At 41.3% G+C, this 14,569-nt stretch overlaps 1 protein-coding gene across 3 annotated transcripts in view; it reads left to right on the top strand.

Annotated features, from left to right (window-relative positions):
• The first annotated feature begins 3,245 nt into the window (after positions 1-3,245).
• Positions 3,246-14,569, top strand: part of LOC142491530 (coiled-coil domain-containing protein 17-like) — a 75,333-nt gene continuing 64,009 nt past the window's right edge. For 2 of the 3 annotated variants that reach the window (XM_075594237.1, XM_075594247.1), the window contains exons 1-3: positions 3,246-3,601; positions 13,076-13,213; positions 14,181-14,261. In XM_075594237.1, the coding sequence (XP_075450352.1) occupies positions 3,467-3,601; positions 13,076-13,213; positions 14,181-14,261 (354 nt within the window). In that variant the 5' untranslated portion in view covers positions 3,246-3,466. Of the gene's footprint in view, positions 3,602-5,197; positions 5,326-13,075; positions 13,214-14,180; positions 14,262-14,569 lie in introns of those variants that run through there. The other variant, XM_075594254.1, reaches the window with a different exon arrangement.

Raw genomic sequence — 14,569 nt, forward strand, 5'->3', positions numbered from 1 at the left:
ACTGTATGTGGGTCCTGTGTCAGGGTCATTCTGCCATTAGAATCCTACACAGGTGGAGGCGCTGTGTTTATATGAGTATCGTTCCAAAGGATACACCCCAAACTCTCACTGGCGGAGGTTCAGGCCTCCTGTGAACCTGACAGGTAAAAGCACCATACACCTGGTAACATACATATAGATTCCAGACACATGCACTCTATCTGCGATTGGGGGTGGGGAAAGTGTGTTACACTTGTATTCATATTTATCACCCGAGGATACAACTGTATTGTTGTTTAATTTTTATAAATTAATAACAGTATTCCACGAGGCGACAGCATATCCAAACCCACATTTCGAGGCAGCGTTGTAGTTTAGAAAAGCACCCTCAACACATTTAGCCAACATTTGTACACATTTTCATTTCAGACCTACCCTCTGACACCGAATTTAGTATCAGGCAGTACACGTTATTTTTCAGCAGTGACACTTATTACGTATTATACGTGTGTAGCCTAGTGCCCCTGGTTATGTGTTTACCTGGCCATAGCATGTACGTCCTGGTAAGTGCAGGCTTTGTTAGGGATACATCTCTTTCACATGGGCCAGCAGGTGAGTCCATTAGGCTACCGGTTAATTTGTTGCCATATCCAGCTGCAGGCATAATGGCAGTTGGGAGTATCATGCCAGGGGGATGTTTACTGGGTCACACGTAGTATGGTCTGATGCCTGTCACTCATCTAAACCTGCAGTCTTGAGGCATGGCTACTAACCCGTTCCCTAGGTACATATGCTTCCTACCCAAATTTAGTGAAGAATTCCAGTATGTAGCCTGCTCCTCAAGGAATGAGGTGGTGTTCTGCCTTACCCCATCAGGGGTTGTGACTAGCCTTTGGGGGGCCTAGTCAGGGAAAATGACCATGCAAGATGCGAGGGAAGTGTTCCATGTCGGCTGTGTGTGTAAAGTACCTCTCTTACAAGAGAAGGAAGGAATCCATAGGTTGAAATTGACGGACGTACGTCTTTTTTCAACCTCATCTACTATGTAACTATGTAACTGTGTAACTATGTAATCTGGTCTGGCCTGCCAATAAATGGCGAACTGTTCCTTGCCTGAGTGTGAATTACTGGAAGGGGTAACTGTAAGGACTACATTCTGCCTCTGGCAGATCCCTGCTGGATGGAGGCGCTGTACCAGAGAACCAAAAGCCTGTCCTGTAGTCCACTCCCACTACCATCTGTGGAGACTCAGGCCTTCTGGAAGACCACAGGTAAGCTAACCAGCACCATGACATACCATGTAGCATACAGATGGGGGGTGTTACACGTGTTATTATGACCCCTTGCTATTTTTATGTCTAATAAAGATTGATATTTTAATTTAACTACATTTCTCGGGTAATTTTTCATCCTTTCCCATCAATTATCATTTAGCTCATCATTCGCTACTCCCTGCATTAGTGCAGCTATATCCTATTAACTACAGTGTGGGCTGAAGAGTGCATACTATCTGGGGACTTACTGATACTCCTGCTTTCTCACTGAAGCAGGGGCTCTCAGTTCTTCTCTCTTTGTATCCCCTTCCCCAAGTGCATCTATCACACACACCAACTCCCTAGGAGTGCTGGTACAATTTCTTCTGTAGCCAGGGTCCCTCCGTTCCCCCTGTCTCTCGGTTTCTTTTCCCCTGACGTGAGTGTTGCTGCAGGGGCTCCCGGTGACATCAGTGATAGGGCGCTGCCATCTTGTGCGCGTTCGCACATGCGCGGGAGTTCACACATGCGCAGAAGGTGTCCGGCGGCCATGTTGAGGTTGGCGCGAGGTTCGCACATGCGCGGTGCGCATTTGCAGTGGCCATTACACATAGCGCAGGAAAGTGTAGAGAGGAAGGGACTCTAGAGGTTGCGCAGGGAAGTGGCACAGCGGCCATTAGTCTAGCGCAGGCGCAAATAGGAAAGGGTAGGCGACCATTAGAGAGGCGGCCATGCGGTCTCCATAGGTAAAAGCCTCACAGGGAACTACAACTGCCTGCAGGCTTAGAGGCAGGTGAGTCAGATGATTGCAGGCAGCCAATAGTGTTTGTAGCTTCCCCTGCAGAGAGTAGATACATTGTATGAGCAATGTGCTGGAAGACAGGGAGGGAGGGAACAGAGAGCTGCGAGCTTCTGCCCTAGGCCAGAAGTACCCCGGGCTAGAGTTGAGGCCCTGATTCTCCACTAGTGAGGGTGTTCATAGGGCCAGGCCCTTAGGTAAGGACCCTGTGCCCCTTCAGCTGTGTGATATGCAGGGACAGAGAGAGACCTTGCTGCAGTTCTTTAGTGCAGGGAACCAGTATAGTGTCTGCTGCATGTTCCTGTATGCTGTGTTGCTGATCCAGAGACTGTCCTTACGGTGGGACGTCTGGCTGGACCCCATCCCATGCGGAGGTACAGATCAGCGCTGGACCAAGCAGATCCGGTAGACCCTTTGCGAAGACACCCAGGTGCAGGAGCACCTGGGCAGGTATTTACACCCTTTCACACGTGCACCAACTTTACCTCGCTCCTCACATGTGACAGGCCTGTTCACACACTTGGGTGGGCTTGGACTCTCTGGACACGGGGTTGGGAAGGGGGTGTAAGGGTATAGCCCAGTTAGGGGCAAAGTATAGCCACCCGCTAAAGGCACAATGTGGCCTATATATATTGTTGTGTATGCTGATGTGTATTATGTTATGTTATGTATAGAGCTGTTGATACTCTGTAGTATGATACTGTGTGTTGTGTTGCTCGTCCAGTAAACCTTTTAGCCATAACCCTGGTGTATGTGGTTTCTGGGTGGGTTCCTATGCTAGGGCCATTCTACATTCCTATAGAATCCTACATAGGTGGAGGCGCTGACCGACGAGAGAACGTTCCAGAGAAGCACCCCAGGTTCCCATCAGCGGAGGCTCAGGCCTCCTGTGAACCTGCAGGTATACGCACCACACCTGGTAACATATAGGTTCCCCCTCACATGCACTCTATATGCGATTGTGTGGGGGAATACCCGTTACACTTGTGTTTGCCATTTATAGACATTAGCTTACCAAGCAGATACACAAATGTAATGGTATTTTACAGGCTGTCATAGCTGAACTGTACGGTAGGTGTCACTCACGGGCCTTTTACAATGAGTAGCTTTGCCTTGAGTAATGAACGGCTATTTATACACAAACACAGGTTGCCACCCAGCTAACATTGTTAAGGCACAAAGGAGGGGCCAAAAAAACTCTGAGGCTTTGTCACTTGGTCACTTTGTCAAACAAAACTTCCTAGTCTAATTTGAAAAGGCATTTTTATGTGTTTCTACAGAGCTACAATAAAAAGGATAACTAAAGATCGGAGCCCTCACATAAATACACTAGCAGAAAGAGGAAGATGGGAATCTCGGTGTCTGACTTTGAAATACAAATGTGTTGAATTTTGTACTAAAATACCTTTATTTTTTGTTACTATCACGATTTAAAATGACAGACTTTTTACGCTGCCCGAGTTGCAACATGACTTTTAGATCCTCTTTGTTACTCGAAAAACACAGAGAGAAGTTCTGTATTGGAGGAGATATTGGAAGAATAAGAGAGACGCAAACGCCTCAGGAAATGGTAACTATTTGGGTATTGCTGTTTGATTTGGTAGTTCTTTTATAAATAATGTCATATTAATATGCACATCTTGATTTGTTTAGAAAAAAAATCTTACTTTTATATATTGTACAGTAATACAATTTATGTGCAACTTGACAAAACATAACCGCAGTATGCATTGTCACGTATTTTACTAAATGGTTTAAATGAAAAAAAAAAAAAGTTTGTGAATAGAACACAGAACAAAGTGCAAAAGTGAAACTTTTTTATGGCGTTCATTTTTTTATTTGATGTCCCCAGTTGATGAATATTGTATGAACAGAAACATAACCATTCACCCCTTTTAAAAGAAATACTATCATGTTTTTCTACTTTGTCTTTTGGATATACAGATTTTTGTTTAGGATTTTTACCTCTGCATTTTTTCTGTTGCTTTTCTTTTAGCCGATTGATTTTTTTTTCCGCTTTAGTATCTTCACTGCCAGGGAGGCCGACAGCACCTTTCTGAAATGTATTGCAGGTCCCTTACACATTAAGGCCTTGATACATCAAACATCAGTAAACGTGAATTAATATCGCGCTCCTTTAAATGCATGTGTTAATACCACACAAATATGTAGGTGTACATCAAAATTTCGAACGTCTGAAAAGACACACAATGTGGCATGAAAAATTGAGGTACATGATGCGATAAATATCATATTGCTGTTAAAATGGCTGAAAAATATTGCAACGGTGCTAAAATGGTGGCAAATGTTTGCGAGACTATCTTATGTTGAAAAATGTATAAACCCATGCTTTCATCAGGCTGCGGCCACGCTGCCACTGACCCCACTGACCGCGCGGTGCTTGGCGAGGTTACTTCCCGCAATTTAAATTTTGACATCCACGCGGTGCGCGGCACACACACTCGCACACGCTTGGCGCTTACATAAATAAAAAAAAGTGACTTTGAACCGCGCTCAGCTTGCCTGCAACGCCCACCGCGCGCACCTGCGAAATAGCTAGGACACCCGACGCTCATGCTTGGAGAGCTGGTGATGTCACCGCTCTTCAAGCATGAGCAAGGTCAGCGCCAGCATGGCCACAGCCTTAAACACGCTAACAGTTTGGATGGAGAGAGTACACACTGGGTCAGGGGTCCCAAACTCAGTCCTCAAGAGCCACCAACAGGCCAGCTTTTCAGTATATCCTTCAGCACAGGTGGCTCAATCAATGGCTCAATTGAAGACTGAGCCACTGATTTAGCACAGGTGGCTCAAGCAGGGATATCCATAAAACCTGGCCTGTTGATGGCTCTTGAGGACTGAGTTTGGAGACCCCGGCACTGGGTCATAAGGAGTTGGAAGTTTTTGTGAAATTTGAGAGTTATATTTTGTGTTCTGCATGTGTTGTCTTGTTATCATTGTTGTGCATGTGATTGCATTTGTGTCTGTTTTGATTTGTCTGTGTCTTACTTTTTGTTGTGTGATAGTGTTTAGTGGTGTGTATTGTTGATTATTGTGAGTGTGACTGATTGTTGTGAGAGGCAGAGGCAGTGGTGAGCAGAGGGAGTGGCTAGTGGAGGGAGTGGCGAGTGAAAAGAGAGCAGATAGCTGAGCATTGGGAAGCAGAGAGAAGAGAGCGGCAGATTTGGGACCTGAAAGCAGTGAGCTGAAGACTGGGGAGTGGAGTGTGGAGGTGTGAGGCGTGGAGAGCAGAGGAGTGAGGAGCGGAGGGAGTATGAGGAGTGGAGAGCAGAGGTGAGAGGAGCAGAGGGAGTGTGGAGAGCAGAGGGAGTGTGGAGTGGAGAGCAGAGGGAGTGGGGAGGGAAGAGCGGAGAATTGAGGAGCAGAGGTAGTGTTAGGAGTGAAGAGTGGAAGAGGTCAGACCAGGAATACAGCAGGGTAGGAGGACGAGAGGCTATTGTCCTGTCTCCCCAAACGGAACCTGCTACTGAGGCAGCAGATGAGAAATATGAAGTTGGGATCATCCTATTGTATGTCAAGCACTATAAGAAAGGAAATTCAGACATTAAGCAAAAATCAAAAGCTAAAATGACTGAGCAAACCAAACACAGAAGAGGGACAGGTAGAGGACCTAATATGACAGTGTTATATCACCAATGGATACTGGCACACCGCCACCAGAGACAGGGTAGCTACAGAGAAGCACGTGATCAACAGGCCACATCAACATACTCAATGGGCACACAGACCACTCAAGCTGCCCCTGTTTTCCCCAGAAACCATGTACTGTAGTTACATATTGCACAGGTGCAGCATCATAAAGAAATGATGCATAAGCTGAACATGATTCACCAGTATAATTGCTTTGCTTGAGCAAAGTTTGAGAGATCACACTAAAACCTCAACCTCAAAAATAGAAATTCAGCAGAAAAAAGAGCTATTACTTAAAAAAAAAAAAGAATCTAATATGTGCAATTCTTTTTTTCTCGAAAAGCCAAACTAGAAAAAAACATTATTCTGTAGCAGCACAATATTTGCCTCAGAAATATGACACAGAATTTGTAACACGATACTATGCAGCCAAATTCTAATAATGATCAAGCCTGCGGCCTCATAGAATAGGCAATGTCCATATAAGGCCACAAACCCCACTACTCGCTACAGCTGTGCCAGCTGAGGCAATGCCAGCTGCAAGTGCATCAGCTAGCACCACAACCACCCCTCTTCCCTCAACATCTAGTCTACATGTGCAAACTTGTGGAGTCAGAAGGAGCATCCAGGGCTCCGATACAGTAGCTAAACTCATAACTCATAATTTGTTGAAGTGATGTCACTTCCAATGTTTATGTTTAAATATATATATATATCTTTACAGTGGTTAGAGCCCGCGTCCTATTTGACCAGTACCAGTAGGTCTTTCCAGTTTAGCGCCCTTGCTTTAGTCAATGCTCCCTCAATTTCTTTCGGATCATATCCTCTGTCACGGAAACGTGTGGCCATTTCTAATAGTACCCCTTGCACTTCAGAAGGGTTGCTGGTGATACGTCTTATCCTGCCACTGTGCCCTCTCACTTGGAAATGATATGTACCTCTTAACACGTCTAGTTAAGGCATGAAGTATTTTGCCTAAACAGCATGAGAAGGTGGATTGTGTTATTCCGTTTACACCTGCCAAAGCTGACTGGAAAAATCCAGAGGCCACAAAATGTAATGAGCATAATCATTTGACTAAACCAGGCACAGTATGAGTCCTTTTAGTCAGAGGATCTAAGTCTCTCCTTAGCTCTTCATAAACAGCCATTATTACATTACTGCTCAAACGATACCTCTGTACCACCTCCTCCACAGTGAGTCTTGCCATGGTATTCCTCTCTCTAAACACCCTAGGCCTTAAGTGTCTCCTTCTGGCAGCCTGTGCCGCCTCCTCCTCAGCAATTTCCTCTCTCACCCTCCTAACTTTCTCCCTGGGTTCAGGTATGACTATCTCTCCTCCTCGGATTCCACTCCACAAAAAATATTCCAAAGGGCTCCATTTAAAGATAAAGCATTAGAAAGATAAAGTGACGTTTCAGGTATTTAGGCGAAAACAGTAAGGTAACACCTGCAGGAAGCATGTATCACACATTTATATACTTTTCTGGTGTTAATTACGAGTGTCCAGTAATGTTAACGTTAAATATGTGATATTGCTGTAAGCGCTTTCTGTATTGCATGCAAAATATATTGCACAATTTCTGGTGCTAATAGCACAATTTACGATAACGCAGCTTGATGTATCTAGGCCTAAGTGGATTTGAAATTCAGTTTCATTTCTCATTATAGAAGTGGCAGCCTTTTTTTATTTTTATTTTTTTTTATAACTGGTAGTATTTTTTCATTATTAAAACTAAACAAATCTATAAAATAATTTACAATATTAATTTTTACTGTTATTCCCCTGACAAATAAGAAAGTGGTAAAGCCTTGAATTGTGCCTGTTAATTTACATTTTTCACCCAGAAATAGATATACGCACTCGGTTGAGTGAAAAGGGCAGCATGTAAAGAGTTTTGCAAGTATTTTATCTACTACTTTCCCAATATCTTTCAAGATTTCAGTAATAATTCAATCTTCCCCGGGAGTCTTCCCGTTCTTCATGGATTTTATTGCTTTTGCCACTTCTTCTCGAAGGAAGCATGGTACTTCATTAGTTATTTAGACCAGGGGAGCGCAAACTGGGAGGCACGCCCCCCAGGGGGGTGATAGATTTTCTGGAGGGTGGTACGGCACTTACAGAGGCCCCACTTTCTTCCCCCAAAGCATTTAAATTAAATGCCGTGGGAACGCGCAAGGCCTCTGTAAGTTCCCTTACCTGATCTCCGGCGGCTTCTGGCAACGCGTGTCAAATAACGCAGCGGGGTCACAGGATGTCATAACGCCGGAGACAAGATAAGGAGGGAGTGTGAGTAGGGGAGAGAGCAGGCAGGGGGGCACAGAGGAAAAAGTTTGCGCACCCCTGTTTTAGACCATTTTTTTAAATATACAAAAGATCATTTGTTTGTATATTCAATAAATGGTCGCAAATACCTATTTTTCCTTTAACTGAGTGCATATATCTATTTCTGGCTGAAAAACTTTATGCGGTGACGGTTCAAAGAAAATTCTGTCATACAGATACTCAGCACTGCGAAAAATAACTTTGTATATACAGTAAGGGCAAGTATACTGTATAATTTTCTGCTGTTTAGCAATAGAGTTAATGGGCGTACTCTGTGTGCATGGGGTTTGTAAATAAGCACTTTTAGCTCTTGTATTTCCAGTGCAAGTTTGTTCTCCACTTGCATGCATGGTAACTATCTCTATTTATCCATGAAAGCATGTGTTTCCTACTTTGATTGGTCTTGTGTATTTTTGCTTTTATGGTAAGATTTGTGTTCAGTCTAAGATGTAATAAACTGTCTGTAGAATATTAAGTGCCAGATACAATTGTCCAGTAAATACATGCATTGTAGCATGAAATGCAAATGGAAACAGTTTACCGCAACCAATGAAAAGGTGGAAATAGTGTGTATAATAGTGCTGGATTGATTAAGTGCACAGTGCATAACTGACATTGGAAAAGTTTCAGGTAAGATTATGCCAAATTAATCAACATAAGATTAGATACAGTACAACACCAGAAGTAGAACACTTAGGAAGGATATAACCACATAATTACATTTAGATCTAATCAAAATAGTGTTTTTAACATTCCAAGTAAGCGAAAACACTGTTAAATAAATGTAAAAAAAAAAAATCTATATTGAGCTGCACATAATTCATAGTATCAGTTGTGCCACATACATGCATACCAGTGTGCATCTCTGTGTGTATGAAAGGGGTTAATAACAACCACCCTGAAGGACACAATAAATTAGCTCTCACACCCACCAAAACCATCACTACACACTAAAATTACGCTGCCACTTCCAGGATTCATTTAAGGGTTTGCATCTTGGAAGTACCTGGTCTCCAAGAAAAATATACACATTGACTAAAACCCCAATCTGATAAACATGCCTAGAAATGAGGGCAATCCCTTCCAAGGTAAAAGGTTCCATAAGAGCTCAAAATGATTAGTTTATTTTAGATTATAACAAAAGGCATAAAGTGCAGTGAGTATCTGTCTAAAAATCTTGTCGGGATTGGAAGTAGACTGATTAGTCTGTAGTTCTTGGGGTCGTCTTTGTGTCCTTTCTTGTGGATAAGGATAACTATGGCATTGCTCCATTGTTTTGGAATTTGTACTCTTCTTGAAGCAGCATGTAAAGAGTTTTGCAAGTATTTTATCTACTACTTCCCCGGGAGTCTTCCCATTCTTCATGGATTTTATCGCTTTTGCCACTTCTTCTCGAAGGAAGCATGGTTTTTCATTGGTTGTTTCTTCTTGTTCTTCCTCTACTGGATTATGCCCTGTGGTTTTGTATAATTTCATGTATACTGTAAATACTCAACTCTCTTTATGATAAGTACACAGTATTTTATTGTTGAGCCATCATCTTGCACAGCACTGCATATTCACTTATTATTCCTTCATTTTGAGATTGCCTGATTTCTTGCCATCTCCTCTGTAATTGTTTTGTTTTATCAGATATTGTCTTATCCTGTTTTTTGTAAGCGATTCCTCCAATTTTTTGTATGCGCTTTAAACTACAATCTTCATAATAACTTGTTAAAGTGCCCCCATGCATGGTGAGCAAGGTAACGGGATTTTTCAGTTCTGTTGAAATTCTCTGCTGTTTTTGTTGAGGTTATCGATGTTGATTATTTTTGTCTTCTTTCCATCTTAACATTCAGAGGTAATTTCAAATGAAACCATCGGTGATTACTCCTTGTGTCTAAACGGTTAAGGACTGTGCAGTCTTCAATCACGTGTCTTGCGGACTATGATACAGTCAATTTCATTCTTGATTCTATTGGGTCCATTCCATGTCCATTTACTATTTGGATTCTTCTCGCAGAATGAATTCATGATTTTGAAGTCTTCAAATTTTGCAAATCCTCCCAATCTGTCTCCACGTTCATTCCTGGTACTGTAACCATAGTTACCAACTGATGTTTCGTCTTCCTGCTGGGCACCGTTCTTTGCATTGTAATCTCCCAAAATGATCTTGAGGTTATCATTTCCTTTAGTAGAAGTCTTCCACTTCATTGTCTTTGCGACTTGATGTTAGTTCATACACTTGGATTATTTGAAGCCTGTATATGTCAACCGAATGATGATTCTGGCTGCTCTGCCCATTGAGCTTTCATACTCCACTATGTTGTTTCTCCATCTCTTTTTAATAATTAAGCCTATTCCACTGATTGTCCATTTTCTTCTTACTTCACTTCTTACTTCACTGAGGTCAACAATATCCATTTAATCTTTTCAAGTTTATTTTTCCAGTTCTTGCAGTGCTGCTTCACTGAAGAGAGTCTAGCAGTTGCAGGTATCTATATTTAGGTTTGAATGAAAGCTTTTTATTAGTCTGAGGGTTTTTAGCACCCTATACCCTCATTCCTTCTTCCTGCATGCTGTCTAGCCCAGGGACAGATCAATGTCTGGAGAATGAGATCCATTGCTTTTTGGTGTGTTCCATATTTGGGGGTTGAGGCCTTTCTTGCCATGTCAGGCCTAATATGCATGATGGCAAGTACATTTCCTACTTTACCGGGTATATTGCTTAAGCTTTCATAGTATGGTTAGGACTACCAACACAAGTGCCACCCACAACCTCTGAAGAACAAAGGTGATATGCTGCACACCACAATTAAATAATACATTCAATATTACCAGTGCTGCTGGTTCAATGGGTACCTGTCCTGGTAATCCAGATCTGAACTGCTGAAAAGGAGATCCAACGCACTACGGATTTGCTGAATAGAAAAATGTATTGTGCCACACAACGTTTCAAGTGCCTGTCACTTGATAAAGACCTTTACGGTCGAAACGTTATGTGGCACAATACATTTTTCTATTCAGCAAATCCGTAGTGCGTTGGATCTCGTTTTCAACAACCCCTGAAGAAGTCATGTTTTGTGGCGTGACGAAATACGTAGGGCTTTCCTGTGTAAGATGTCATTATGCTGGTATCCTTTCACTTTGTGACGTCACTGTGAAGCGCGGACTCTTTTGAACTCTTGTTAAAACTCCGAAACGAGCAAAGGAGAGTGTTCCTCTGCAATCAGAGGATTTATTTGGGGCTGTTTTAATCTTTCATCAACCCCCCCCCCCCTCTCCTCCATTTATCCATCGCCGACCCATGTGTTGTAGCTTTGGTAGGAGCACCATTCAAGAGCGCTTTCCCTGAGGACATCCTGTGGCCCGAGATTGGAGTTTTAGATATCTCTCATCGTATGATTGATCACCAGCACTGTTGTGCTAAACTGCGCTTTTGTACATTTTAAGATGACGCTAGAAAATAAATTGTGTTGTTCATTAATTATAACTTCTGGATTGGATCACCCTGAAATCACATATTTATGCATTGAACATAAGAAATTAGATGACCAAGTTTCATATACTGTGCATATGCTGCTGGTGCAAATTGACACAAGAAAAAACTTTTGTTCCGTCTTTTGGAGCAAACTGCCGCAAACGTATTCATACATACAGTACATGTACAGTACATATTCCTCATATCTGTATGTACTGTATACAGCTTTAATAGCAAAGCTAGTGTAACTTATTCATCATGAATGCATGTTAGATACTTATTGCCAGATATACACAACGCTGGTTTACCTGTCTATACATTTTTCCAGCATTGAGCACAATATAATAAAAATGGAGAATACCTTGCTAATGTGATATAGCGCATATCGACTACATTTCCTACAGTTAATTTGATTTGTACCTATCTTCTCTAGGATTGTATATCAAAATCAATCCACATCTAGTCCCAGTCTCTCTAGGACTAAAATTAGCCAATGACAGTGACATTTTTAAAGTGGTTTAATCTGTGTAAATAATGATTTTTTTTAAATATCACACAGTTATTAATATTTTCACAGCAAATTTGTTATTATACTAGGCTTACACTTTAGCAATGTTTGAATGTCATTTGCTATGACCTTTTGTGTGGTGTCACTGTTTGTGCTGAGCAGGAATTTTCATGATAAAGTTCAATCCCCTTGTGCTAATGGGGCAGATCAAAAAGTGCCATGCCAACAGTGGATTGATTGACATGCATTTTGCTGTTAAGATTGAATTCTGCAGTGAATGCCTGCCAATAAAGACCCTTGTTCATTACACTCCTGTCTAAGTGTCAGTCCTTGGACAGGAGGGAGACGTATGCAATAGTGGGGGCTGATCTCTGGACACCCTGGAGCCCACTACGGCTGAACGACAGAGAAAGAAGCCTGTCCTGATCTCCATACCAATGCAGATCCAACTCAGCTCTCCTGATCCTATAGTAACAGGTATCCACACCACACACAGCTAGCTGAAGCTGTGTATCTCCCACAGGAAGGGGGGGGGGGGGAGTACACACTGCTACATATATATTAAAATGATTTATTTATTTTTTTATCCATACCTGACTAACATATCACAGACAAAGATAATGTAAGCACTTCCTTGTTGTTGCAAGCAGCAAAGAAGCAGAAAAAAATAGCCTTACTGTATGTACATAAATACACTGTGAATTTGTTGCATATCTCTTACCATGTTTGATGGTTGGATCAATTGCAATCATTTCTTGTGGTTAATTTATTTTGCCAAGCTTTAATGACATCTGGGAAGCTCAGAGTCTACAATCTACAGATTTTTTTTAGTTATAGTACAAATATGAGAGAAAATATGGTAAATTGTATGAAAATGCAGTCTTTGTAACCTACTGAGGAGTTATTGTGAATTGCTAAAACAATCCATCTAGCAAAACAGATATTGGGTATTAAGCTGCAATAATTTCAAATGAGTAGAGCACAACTATTTAGTATCTGCTTTTACCACAGATGTTGATATGAATTTTATACTTGTATTACTTCCTAGTATAAATTTTTATAAATACATAAATAAATACTGTCTGCTTCCCTACTTTAGGTTAACAAACTAAAAATCTATAGGAGAAAAAAGGAAGAAGAAAAGAAGCATAAACTGAAAGAAAAAAGCGTGAACAACATTATATTATTTGATCAAATGTCAGATTCAACTGAGAACAAACAAGTGCTAAGAGGAAAAGTAAGTACACATCAGATAAATGGGAAAAGGGGGATGATGCATTTCCTTTTAAAATATAAATATTTGATATCGCCAATATATAGCCTTTATAGCCTCTGGTATATGATTTGGTTCAGATAATAGCAGTCACATAGGGGAATACACTTGGCACACACATTGGTAAATACACTGATAATGTGGGACTTTCATTAAGGGTCTTGGTATAAGTTGGGTTTATTATTCAGAAATGTAAGAGTTGACAAATATGTTACCAACCAAAAAATACCTTACGCAATGAAAGTTCTGGGGTACATTCTCCCCTTCTGCGTCCCCTTTTTTAGTTAGATACTCTCTGTTGATAGGAAATCCGGTTCCTTTAGTGTCAACTTGACCAACTACAGTAGTTTACCGTGTGAAAAATATACTTCCACCTGTACACCAGAGTATCCCTAGTCTTCTTGATAAGTTTATTTTATTTGGTGAATTCATCATGAAATAAGAGAAAGATACGTAACTTTGCTTCTTTAAAAAAATGTAAAAAAATAAACAACACACACAGGGTTAGTTTACCATCATAAGCGCATTTAATAGAAAGAGGAAGACATACAGTGTACCAGAGGTGAGTATCAAATAAATGCATTAAAACACACACAATGGGGCCGATTCACAAAGCTGTGATAAGTGGTTTAATGGTCGTTAAATGCCCTTGTAGCGCGATACTGCCTGCTCTGCTATTCACAAAGCAGTGATAACACTGCAGTATCACGCTATAATGGCTTTTAACGACCATTAACAACCAAAGCAAACAAAAATACATTTAAAAGCAAGAATTTGCCAAAATAAATCATTGCTTGTCACTGTATGTATGTTTGACCCTAAAGGGGCTTAGATAAATACATTGGCAATCGATGCGCAATGGAAAAAAATACAATGAAAAAACCTGCAAAATTAAAGTAACATACAATCAATAGTTTTTCTTACCTTTTAGATGTCTTCACCCTCCGATTCCAGGGGTCTCAGGAAGCTCTCAACCAAAGACACAATGATCCTCAACAGCCACGTGCCTGAGGTAAGTTCTTTTCTTCTTTATTTTCATCTGTTAATTGTAATCCAATTGGGGGTCTTCTTTCTTCATCTGTACAGTCCATTACAATCCAATTGGGGGAAAATGTTCCCTCTGCAGCTTCATGGCATCAAATTAGACTGCACAGGCCTTATATAAGGTCTGTGACGTAACATTTGACTGACAAATGGTTCCAAACCAATCTGATTGGCTGGGATAAACATGTGACAGGTGTTATTTTTTTTCTAAGGATGTGACATCATCAAAAAGGGAGGGAAGCCAGCCAATCAGAGGGGCTCTGCTTCCTTTCCCTT

The sequence above is a fragment of the Ascaphus truei genome, chromosome 1, assembly GCF_040206685.1.
Source record: "Ascaphus truei isolate aAscTru1 chromosome 1, aAscTru1.hap1, whole genome shotgun sequence".
Classification (NCBI taxonomy): domain Eukaryota; kingdom Metazoa; phylum Chordata; class Amphibia; order Anura; family Ascaphidae; genus Ascaphus; species Ascaphus truei.